Genomic DNA, 11926 nt, shown 5'->3' with positions numbered 1-11926 from the left:
TTGATATTGGCAGAAAATGGGATAATGGCAGAATTGTGCTGGAAAAGAGCCAAGTGTGGTAATCTCCTGGGAAGTTTGAATATTGGACCAAGGCTCCAGGGAGAGCAGGGTCTGAATCCTTGCTCAGCCATGAAAACTCCCTTGGACATGTCATGTTCTCCCAACCACAGGGGAAGAAATCTTGCCCAGAACCTGCTCCCTGATGACACATTCGCTTTAGAGAGAAGCAACTGGAAGGCAGACAACAATGATCACCGGGGGGGGGGGGGGGGGAAATCCCATGAAATTGGGAAATGCAAGGAACACCATGAAACTTTCTATCCCATGTGGTAGTCTTGTAAGGGAGCCAAGAAATGCTGGATGAGATTACACAATATGATTACTATATTAAAATACTAAACATAAACATAGAAATGAAACTGGAATTTTGCTTATTATACATAACAGATAAAAATTCAGAAGGGAAGCATTAAAAATATACATGGTCACTGCGGCAAGGATTCTTTATGCAAATTAATGGAAAATCCAAACTATACCGACACACAACAAGTGGTCAATTAAATTGATGGAGATGATGCAAAGGGATAAATTAACAAGCATTATTAAAGAAAACTCAACTAAAGAAATTTGAGGAACAGTGGAGACTAGTTATAAAATACCAGAAAGAGAGATGAAGAGATAAGACTATTATAATAGACTGAACACCTTAGTTTCCTTTTTTTTCTGTAAAAAGAAATAGATAAGATTTACGATAAGCCAGTGATGGTGAACCTTTTATAGACCGAGTGCCAAAACTGCAACCCAGACCCCACTTAATTGTGAAGTGCCACGTCTCTCTGGCTTTCTAGTAAGAAACTCTGGCAAACTCTGTTCTAGGGCGACAGCATGTGTGCCCACAGAGAGGGCTCTGAGTGCCACTTCTGGCACATGTGCCATAGGTTCACCATCACTGCAATAAGCCATAGAGATTTATACATAGTTAGGAAGAGATTTGATATAAGTAAAATTTAGGAAAGGAGTATACCTTGGTGGGACGGTTATTAATAAAGTGAAGACTTGACGAGTGATACAAATGTTTATATTTATATTATTTTTACTCCTTTTTTCTGTTTCTACTTGCTTTATGTTAATATTTTATTTGGTTTAATAAAAACTTAATAATGATTTTAACAAATGTTAAAAAAACATTTTAAAAATCCAGCAACTTATCAGATTCAGAAACAGGAGAGTGACTCAAGGGAGACAAAGCCATCCCATAGGTCACAAAGAAAAAAGCCTCACCTAATATTTGCCAGTTCACTTTTGGTTTCAGCAGCCAGTTGATAAATTCTAATAATTCACAGTCACATTGAAAGGGGTTACCTATTAACCCCAAAGTATGAAGGTTATGCTGATCTCGGAAAAGATTAGGGCTAAGGTAGCTCACATTACAGGCACTGATATCCACGTATCTCAACAAGTGATTGAAAGTGAAGGATTGTTCCACAACCGTCGTCAGGTATGGATTGTGGGAGATATTCAGGAACAACAGAACGGTCAGCCTGGAGAACGTCCAGGTGCTCACATACATTATTTTGTTGAAACTCAAGTCCAGGTACGTCAGCTTTTCCATCCAAGGAAACTTGTACTCCCGGTTGATGAAGATCTCATTGTGGCTGCAATCCAGGTAGACCAGTTCATTGAGACAGGTCATCTCTAAGGGTGGCAATATCCTGATATGGTTTTTAATCAAGATGAGCTCCCGGGTAATAGGTGGGAGTTCAGATGGAACGTCTCTCAAGCCTGCGTTGGTGCAATTGTACTTCCATTTTTCACAGATGCAGCCAGTGCGACAACCGAAGCCCATCTCTACCCACTGTACGGCCAGGAGAAAACCAACCCATAAAGGTGGAGGGCCACTAAATGTAGCTAGAGCTGGAGGCCCCATATCTCTTTTCTTCATGAGAGGGATCTCAAATGCTCCTGCTGGACCAACACTAGGTCACCTTGGTGGCTGTCTTCTTTATGATATCATCCACTTAGCCCACAAGGTAGAAACAATAAGGGGCCTGTACAGACAGGGCAAAATAAAGCTGCTTTGGGTCACTTTGGAGGTATGCTGTTTAAATGATGCATGCGTCCTAAGAATCCAGAAGCCCCACCAAGGGTCCTAAGGAATGGAGTGTGGCTTTGGTGCGGCTTCCGGACTCTTAGGACACATACATCATTTAAACAGCATACCTCCAAAGTAGCTTTATTTTGGCCTGTCTCTATGGGGCCGATGTGTTTACAGGCCTTCATAACAAGTGGCCATTTTTTAGAGGCTTATTTTCCACTCTTTTCTTTAATAGCCTTTGTAAAAAATGTCCACTATCTTTCACATAACACAGATACAGCAGATACCACTTCAGCTGTGATGGCTGCATGGTGAGGAATCCTGGGATGTGTAGGTTTGCAACTAGAATTAGTCAGTGTGATGCAGTGGTTTGAGTGTTGGACTAGGAGACCAAGGTTGAGATCCCTATTTGGCCATGAAAACCCCCTAGCCTATGTGATCTTGGCAAGTCACACTTTTTCAGCCTCAGTGGGATAGACAATCCCTCCTCTGAAGAAGTCTTGCAAAAAAAAACACACCAGGATAGGTTTGCCTTATGGTTGCCATAAGTCAGAAAGGGCTTGAAGACACACAACAAGAAGGTATGCAAAGGGATCTTGTAGCACCTTTGAGACTAGGTGTACAGGACTGCATCCAGCACTCACAGACACGCTGATAAGAGTGGCTTAGCCCAACAAGTGGAAGCAAACCACAGACCTTGCAAGTAGTAAGCGTGAGAGCAGTCCGAGAAGTCAAGCCAAGGTCAGGATACCAGAAGTCAAAGCAATCCAAAAACCAAGCCAAAGTCAGGATACTGGGAGACAGAGTGGTCCAAACAGTCCAAGGTCAAAGCAGCCAGAAGATAACAAGGGTCCGGTTCAAGGTCAAAGCAACAAGGAATCAAGGTACAAGAAGCCAGTGCTAGCAGCAATCACAACAAGGGATCATGCAATAAACTCTGGCCAACAGTGAAGCTCTCAATAGTTTAAGTAAGGGAAACTCTCCCCCATGCCACCTGAGGCTGGTTGGCTAATTGCCTCTCTGCAATCCTCTTGGATCTGTGCCTGCAAACACTCTCAGCCCTTCTCTCTTGGAACGTAGGCACCTCCAGGCAAGCTTCCTCCCCAGAGTCACCACTAGGCTGTTGCACCATAGGAGGCCCCTCTCTAGCACTAGGACCTGGTTGGGCCTCCTCCTCAGGGGCAGGAAGAGTACAGCTGGGACCTGGCAGGGCAGGATTGCCACCTGGTGTAGCCTCAATTAGCTCTTGCTCTGGAGGAGGCTCATCCTCATCCTCTGAGAGCTGATCTTGGCTGGCCATGACACTAGGGCTGAATAGACCACCCCTGAGGGTTGGCCTGCAGCAGCCCAATCTGGCCTTTCACCATAGGCACTGGGGCTTTTCAGCGCTCCTTTGGCACTGCATCATTTGGACACAGTGCCAGAAAAGCTCTGTGACACCACCCACTGTATGTTGGGGAGTGCGGTGTCACGCTGGTATGGGGGTGGAGTCGGGGCATACATCATGCAGATACCATGCCCCACTCTGCCCCCATGCTGGGTTTGATGCTGGTCTGTACAGTCTGAAAGAAAGGAGCTGGCAGTATAGACCTGAGCCTACTTCCTCAGCGGCATGGGGTTATGTGGATGGTCCAGGGACAGACCTGTGTGTGAGAAAGGCAGTAGAAGTGCAAAATTTTGTGGGTATGGAGATCAGGTGACGTCCAGATTTAACTATAGTCGTTGGGTGACAAGGCAGAAGAAATAATGTTGCCTAAAGGATAGTAGATAACCATATGAATGAGATGTGGGATGTGGGTGGGAACCAGAAAAGAAATGTGATGAACTGGCCAAGAGAGCCCTCATGGGTCTGGGAGGTTTAGCTAGTGTTTTAATGTGTAGTATGCCAGAAAAGGTTCAGGAAAGGAAGAGGCATGAGGGACCATAGTGCAAACACGTGAAGGCTAATGGAGCAAGCCCAAGAATTCCAGGGGGGGGGAATCCGCATGAGCTTTATTGTTGTTGTGTTGTTGTTAGCTGCCCTTGAATTGGTTCCAACTCATAGAGACCCTATGGATGTGACATCTCTAAGAATCTTTTTTTGCCTTGCCCAGATCCTGCAAGCCTTTGCCCATAACCTCCTGATCTAGTCTAGCCATCTGGTCTGTGGTCTTCCTCTCTTTCTTCTACTCTCTACCTTTCCTTGCATTATTGTTTTTTTTTCTAGTGACCCATGACTTCTTATTATGGGACCAAAGTACGATAGTTTCAACTTGATCATCTTAACTTCCAAGGAAAGCCCTGGTCTGATCTGTTCTCAGTATATTTTCCAGTTCTTTCATAGGTGCCCTTACCATTCCTATGTGCTTTATAGATTGTAGCAAAATATTTAGTTTCCTAAGGCTTCAGCCTTTCTTAAGGAAATGAAAGTATTAAATATCAAAAATGTCAAAGCCAAGCCTGTTAGGGTCTAGCTTTAAAACAGCAGAATAGCAGAAATGTGCCTTTGTATAACTAGAGACTATCACACGATGGAAATCAGGGGTTTAAAAAGGCATTTTCCCAGGGCATTTGCGCAATCGCAGGAAAGATTTTCTCACAACATTGTGGTTAGAGAGCACTTATCCCAGGAAGAACCAGGAATTCTCCAGCAACAAATCATTCATGGGGAAATCCTTGAAAGATTTGTTGCTGGAGCATTCCTGGTTCTTCCCAGGATAAGTCCTCTTTAATCACTATGTGTAGGAAAATCCTTCCCACGATCGCCCAAATGTCATGGGAAAATGCCTTTTAAGGCTCTCAATTTCCCCCCATTTTTCCACCATACAATAAAGTCCTATGCTTTCCCTAAGAACTGGGACTGACTCCAAAAGCAACACAAGTAGCTTGTACCTCAAACAAAAGTTTACTAATGGCTTTCGTCTATATATACAGAGAGGCCTAATCTAGCTACTGAATAGTTCAGGTAAAAATAAATATTTATTTCACTATTTTTCCAAAGAAAGTTGAGAGAGGAGGAAGATGGAAACACAACAGTTCAGTTGAAAATATTTGACAGAATGTTTATTTTAGCTTCCCTAAAAGGGCTCCTAAAAGGAGCTCTGGTGACGCAGTAATTAAATGCCTGTATTGCAGCCACTCACTCAAAACCATAAGGTTGCGAGTTCAAGACCAGCAAAAGGGCTCAAGCTTGACTCAGACTTGCATCCTTCCGAGGAGGTCGCTAAAATGAGTACCCAGATTGTTGGAGGCAATTAGCTTACAGTTGTAAACCGCTTAGACACTGCTAGTTTGATATGAAGCGGTATATAAATGAAGCTGTTTGTTATTTCTGTTTGTTTGAGATTGACCTAAATCACAAGGTTAGTTGGAATGAGGGGGGAGGGGGAGAATTTGCATGCAGGAAATCCCTATCTATCTAAGCAGGGGGAAAGCGAATGCAAAAATCTTCCATCAACTCCAAGTGCTGGTTTTGACCTATAAAACACTATACGGCTTGTGTCCAGGCTATATGAAGGACCATATCTCCTTTTATGAGCCCACCAGAGTGTTGAGATCATCCCGAGAGGCCCTTCTCTAAGTCCCACCACTGTCTCAGGTGCATTTGGTGGGAACAAGAGAGAGGGCCTTCTTGGTGGCTGCTCCCAAGCTTTGGAACTCCTTCCCTAGAGAGGCAAGGATGGCTCCCTGATCTCCTTTCAACGGCTGATAAAAATATGTTTCTGCTTCAGGCTTTTTCAGACTGACAAAGGTTTAAATGCTTTGGAATTCAGATTTTAGGGTTTGTGTAGAGTTTTTAATACATTTTAGTACATTGTTTTAACTTTTAAAATTGTTTAATTGTTGTTTTATTAATGTTGTATTTATACATTCTTAATGCTTTTTATTGCTTGAAACTGCATTGTTTTAAATTTGCTGTACACCGCCTTGAGTCCCTATACTGGGGAAAAGGTGGGAATATAAGTAAATAAAACAACAACAACCCTTCCTTCCTACTTCCTCCCTACTGCACCTCATACATCATCTTCCGGCAGGCTTACCAAAATGCTTTTTAACTTGTAAATTTTAAATGATACATTTTAAGTATGGATTGGTTTAAGATATGTAAAGCTTGTCCTTTTAAATTGCATGTATGTCCTTTTAAACTGATGTGTATTTTCACTGATGTGTTTTATTTTAATTATTGTTGTGCCCCACCTCGATCCATGGGGAGAGTTGGGTAAGAAAATTGTTGTTGCTGTTGTTGTTGTTGATACCAAGGGCCCACTGTATTCAAGTTCAGTTAAAACACTCCCTGTGTGGTAAGGTAGCAACATCCCTTTCCCTTGGTGACCCAAATGGGTGATATCATAAAGGGAAGAGACAGCCACTGAGATACGCAGTAAGATGGATCCAGGAGCAGCATTTGGAGACCTGTGAATGAAGGAAGAGAGACAGCAGGATGAAGTCTCTTTTTTTGCATCCTGTTTGTTGTTCTGCAGCTTTATGGGTGAGTTTTCTTCTCCAGATCCAGATTCTTCTGGCGGAACCCAATTGTCCAACCATCTGCACCTGTGTAAAGTGGGAAGTGAACTGCCGAAGAAAGAACTTATACGAAATTCCAACCAACATGCCACCGACAACCAGACAACTGATTCTGGCTGAAAACCATTTTCTCAACATCCCACCCTTAGAAATCAGCTATCTGAATGAAATCAACTTCTTGGATTGGAGCCACAATGAATTAGAAATGGACTGGGAATTCATCTTTCCGGGCATCGACAAGCTGTCCCACCTGGACCTCAGCTACAACCGACTGAGCGCCATCTCTCCCTACACTTTCTCAGGACTTAGAAGGCTGATAATGCTGAATCTTTCAGGCAATCCCTACATTAAATTTCTCGATGGATATTCTTTTGCTAATAACCACTTCTTGACCTATTTGGATGTCAGCGATTGCGGCTTGGTAAACATCACTATCAAAGTCTTCTTAAAAATGCCCAATGTTCAGGCTTTGGGGATGAAGCATAATCCTTGGAACTGTGACTGTGCATTATTGGATTTTATCAAATGGATGAAACGTCCATTGGATGATAGGATATTACTAGGTGAGATTTCAGTGTGATAAACACATCTTCCTTAGTTCTATGGAATGATATCGTCTATCATTGGGAACATAAATGTTTTGAATTTCATTCAAATATATATATACACATATATGTGTGTGTGTGTGTGTGTGTGTGTATATATATATATATATAAATGGATTTCAGAATATCTGTATTTGCATATATGTACATAATGATATCTCATAGAGATAGGACCCAAATCTAAACACAAAATTCATTTATGATTCATATACACCTAATATACACAGCCTGATGGTAATTTTAAACAGTCTTTTCAAACAATTTTGTGCATGAAACAAAGTTTGTATACACCAGTGTTGCCGATTTCCAGGGAATTCTCCCGAATCCGGAGAATTTCATTAATTTCTTTCTGGGGATTTTGAATGAATAATAATAATAATAATAATAATAATAATAATAATAATAATAATAGGGGAATTCTGGGGATTTTGGTAAAACATTCCGGGGATATATCTTCGGGGCTTGTTGGCAACACTGGTATACACTGATCCATCAAAAGTCAAAGGTGTCACTATCTCAACCACCCATGAAAAAAGTATTGGTTTTTGGAGTATTTCAAAATTCCAGGTAAAGGAGACTCAACTTGGACTTGTAAACACTGGATAGCTCCTTTGAATCAATCCATGTCTGACCATGGTTCTCTCCTTTAGAATTTTGGGATTTGTAGTTTCATTAGGGATTTAGAATGTTCAGCCAGAGAGATCTAGTGTTTCCCAAACTACAAACCCCCGGATTCCATAGGATGGAACCATGGTATAGTACCCATGTCTCAGGCTCTAGACCCTCTCCTCCAGATCTCAAGGCATGGGAGTCTTAGGGCAAGAGAACAGAAAAGTGTGTGCTTATATGTGTGCATTTGTGTGGGTGTATTCTCATTTGGAGGCCTTTAAACAGAGGCTGAATGACCATCTGTTGGGGATGCTTTGATTGAGAGTTTCTGCATGGCAGGGGGTTTGGACTGGATCAACATCCTCTGGGGCAGCATATTCTACTCTCAAACAGCTTTTATCATCATGCATTTCTTCCTAATGTTTCGGTATAATCTCTTTTCCTGGAGTTTGCATCCATATGATCCATTGCCCTGTATCCTAGTCTCTGGAACAACAGAAAAAAGCTTTCTCTATCTTCACTATCCTTTCAAATATTTAAACAGGGCTATCATGTCACCCCTTAACCTTCTCTTCCTCAGACTAAACATATCCATTTAACTATGCTGCGCCTCACAGGGCATAGTTTCCAGACCTTTCTCCATTTTGGTCACTCTCCTCTGGATACATCCAGCTTGTCCACATCCTTCTTGAATTTTGTTGCTCAGAACTGGACACAATATTCCAGGTGAGGCCTGACAAAAGCAAAATAGAGTGGTACTACTATTACATCCCTCAGTCCAGACACTACACTCCTATTGATGCAGCATAGAATTATATTGACTTTTTAACTATTGTTGACTCATGTTCAGCCTGTGGTCCACTAAGACTCCTAGATCCCTTTCCATGTTCTGTCACCAAGCAAGGTGTCACCCATATATCCTATATCTATGCATTTCATTTTTTTTCTGCCTGTGTGCTACCTTGCATTTCTCGTTGTTGAAATTCATTTTGTTAGTTCTGGCTCAGCTCTCTCTTCTCAGCTTGAAAGGGCTTTACTGATATGCCAATTGTTCCCGGAGATTTATTTCTCCCAAGTGCTTTGAGGGGTCCTTCTCCATTCTGCTTTCTTAAACTGCAAGTTCATCTTCAGAGGAATCTTTCTTGAAGGAATCTTTCATAATTTAATCTCCTTTATATCATTCCTTAACGCACTACTGCCATCAACTTTTTATTTGTCCTCATTCCCCTTTACTGAAAGTTATAAACACAGGTTATTGCTAGAACAAAAGCACAATTTTTATTATAAACAATTGTAGGCGAAAATAGAACTGGCAGCAAATACAAATGATTCAACAGAATTCTGGCAATTGGTGGCAAGTAAATTAAAAGAATATAAACACAAGTTGGTTGACCTTCTGTCAGGGATGTTTTACCTTTCAACCCAGGTAGATGACCACTGGGGAAACTTCCACCTCAATTTGTTGGAAGTCAAACTCAGCCAGATCCTCAAGGTCTAGTAAATTCCTCACTTGCCTTGGAGACAATTTCATGGTCCAAAAAGTGGAAGAGGCAACAAGGGGATCAGCTATTTTAGATCTGATCCTAACCAACAAGGATGACTTGGTTAATGGGGTGCAAATGGTGGGATCCTTAGGTGGAAGTGACCATGTTCTCCTGGAGTTTGTTATACAATGGAAAGGAGAAGCCAGGCATAGTCAGACACGCATTCTAGATTTCAGGAGAGCGGATTTCAGTAAACTTAGAGAAATACTGGGGGCGATCCCATGGTCAGGAATACTAAAAGAGAAGGGAGTTCAAGATGGATGAGACTTTCTCAAAAGGGAGATACTGAAGGCACAAATTAAAACAGTTCCAGTGAGAAAGAAAAATGGGAGGTGTCTCAAGAAACCAGGATGGATGACAAAGGAACTTTCAGCTCAGCTAAATTTTAAACGGAACATGTATAAGAAATGGAAAAATGGGGAAATCACCGAAGAGGAATTCAAACAAATAGCTAGCAAGTGTAGAGATATGGTCAGAAACGCCAAAGCACAGAATGAACTCAGGCTTGCTAGAGAGGTTAAGAACAACAAAAAGGGCTTTTTTGGATATGTCCGCAGCAAAAGGAAGAAGAAGGAAATGGTAGGGCCACTGCGTGCAGAAGATGGCAAAATGCTAACAGAAGAAAGAGAAAAGGCAGAATTACTCAACACTTTCTTTGCCTCAGTCTTCTCAGAAAAGGCAAAGGGTGCTCAACCTGAGGATAATGGAGCAGAGGACAGAATAGGGGAAATTCAGCACAGAATAAGTAAAGAGATAGCACAGGAATACCTGTTTAACCTAAATGAAAAAGTCTCCAGGACCAGATGAGCTACATCCAAGGGTATTAAAAGAACTGGCCAATGTAATATCGGAGCCATTGGCAATAATCTTTGAAAACTCCTGCAAAACAGGAGAGATCCCAGCAGACTGGAGGAGGGCAAACGTTGTCCCCATCTTCAAAAAGGGGAAAAAAGAGGATCCCAACAATTATCGTCTAGTTAGTCTGAAATCAATACCGAGAAAGATTCTGGAGCAGATCATTAAATAGAGAGTCTGTGAACATCTAGAAGGCAATGCCATAATCGCAAAAAGTCAACATGGGTTTCAGAGAAACAAGTCATGCCAGACAAATCTGATCTCTTTCTTTGATAAAATTACCAGCTTGGTAGATGAAGGGAATGCTGTGGATATAGTATATCTTGATTTCAGTAAGGCCTTTGACAGGGTTCCCCATGACATTCTCACAAACAAGCTTGTAAAATGTGGGCTGGACAAGGCAACTGTTAAGTGGATTTGTAATTGGTTGACCGGCCGAACCCAAAGGGTGCTCAACAGTGGCACCTTTTCATCCTGGAGAGAAGTGACCAGTGGGGTCCCACAGGGCTCTGTCCTGGGCCCAGTACTGTTCAACATCTTTATCAATGACTTGGAGGAAAAAATTGGGGGAATACTTATCAAATTTGCAGATGACACTAAATTAGGAGGAATAGCTAATACTCCAAAGGACAGGATCAAAATTCAAAATGACCTGAATAGACTAGAAAGCTGGGCCAGAGCTAACAGAATGAACTTCAACAGGGAGAAATGTAAGGTACTGCACTTAGGGCGAAAAAAATGAAATGAACAGATATAGGATGGGGGACACCTGGCTTAAGGAGACAACATGTGAAAGGGATCTAGGAGTCCAAGTAGACCACAAGCTGAACATGAGTCAACAGTGCGATGCGGCAGCTAACAAGGCCAATGCGATTTTAGGCTGCATCAATAGAAGTATCGTATCTAGATCCAGCGAAGTAATAGTGCTACTATATTCTGCTCTGGTCAGGCCCCACCTGGAATATTGTGTCCAGTTCTGGGCGCCACAATTCAAAAAGGACATTGAGAAACTGGAGCGTGTCCAAAGGAGGGCAACTAAAATGGTGAAAGGTCTGGAAACCTTGCCCTATGAGAAACGACTCAGGGAGCTGGGGATGTTTAGCCTGGAGAAGAGAAGGTTAAGAGGTGATATGATAGCCCTATTTAAATACTTGAAGGGATGTCATATTGAGGAGGGAGCGAGCTTGTTTTCTGCTGCTCCAGAGACTAGGACCCGGAGCAATGGATGCAAGCTGCAGGAAAAGAGATTCCACCTCAACATTAGGAGGAATTTCCTGACAGTAAGGGCTGTTCGACAGTGGAACACACTTCCTCGGAGTGTAGTGGAGGTCTTCAAACAGAGGCTGGATGGCCATCTGTCGGCGATGCTTTGATCTGGATTTCCTGCATGGCAGGGATTGGACTAGATGGCCCTTGCGGTCTCTTCCAACTCTATGATTCTATGATTCTACCCCCTCCAGACAAGAAAAAAGTCCCTGAGAGTCCCAGGCACTGTAACTGTACAATCCAATTTTATTTTGGAGATTCAGCTAGTATTATGGTGTCGTCTGTGTATCTTAGATTGTTGATATCCCTATAATGTAATATTAATATTGAATTGGTACTATACCCCCCCCACACACACACAATAATAATAATAAGGCAAGCTCGGTGGAAACTGGTGGCAAGCTCTGAAATGTTTATGAGTCTAGATGTGAGATGTGATCGCTGGAAGG

The 11926-nt window shown here is 42.2% G+C and overlaps 2 protein-coding genes across 3 annotated transcripts in view; both read right to left on the bottom strand.

Annotated features, from left to right (window-relative positions):
- The window catches only part of LOC121923646 (leucine-rich repeat-containing protein 52-like), a 4161-nt gene extending 2315 nt beyond the window's left edge, over positions 1-1846 (bottom strand). The window contains exon 1 of the mRNA XM_042454280.1: positions 1282-1846. Coding sequence (XP_042310214.1) covers positions 1282-1846 — 565 coding nt within the window. The remainder of the gene's footprint in view (positions 1-1281) is intronic.
- The window catches only part of LOC121921898 (zinc finger protein 397-like), a 942727-nt gene that overhangs the window by 411466 nt on the left and 519335 nt on the right, over positions 1-11926 (bottom strand). The window lies entirely within an intron of this gene.

Source organism: Sceloporus undulatus, chromosome 2 (assembly GCF_019175285.1).
Source record: "Sceloporus undulatus isolate JIND9_A2432 ecotype Alabama chromosome 2, SceUnd_v1.1, whole genome shotgun sequence".
Lineage (NCBI taxonomy): Eukaryota > Metazoa > Chordata > Lepidosauria > Squamata > Phrynosomatidae > Sceloporus > Sceloporus undulatus.
This window is presented reverse-complemented; position numbering and strand designations above follow the sequence as displayed.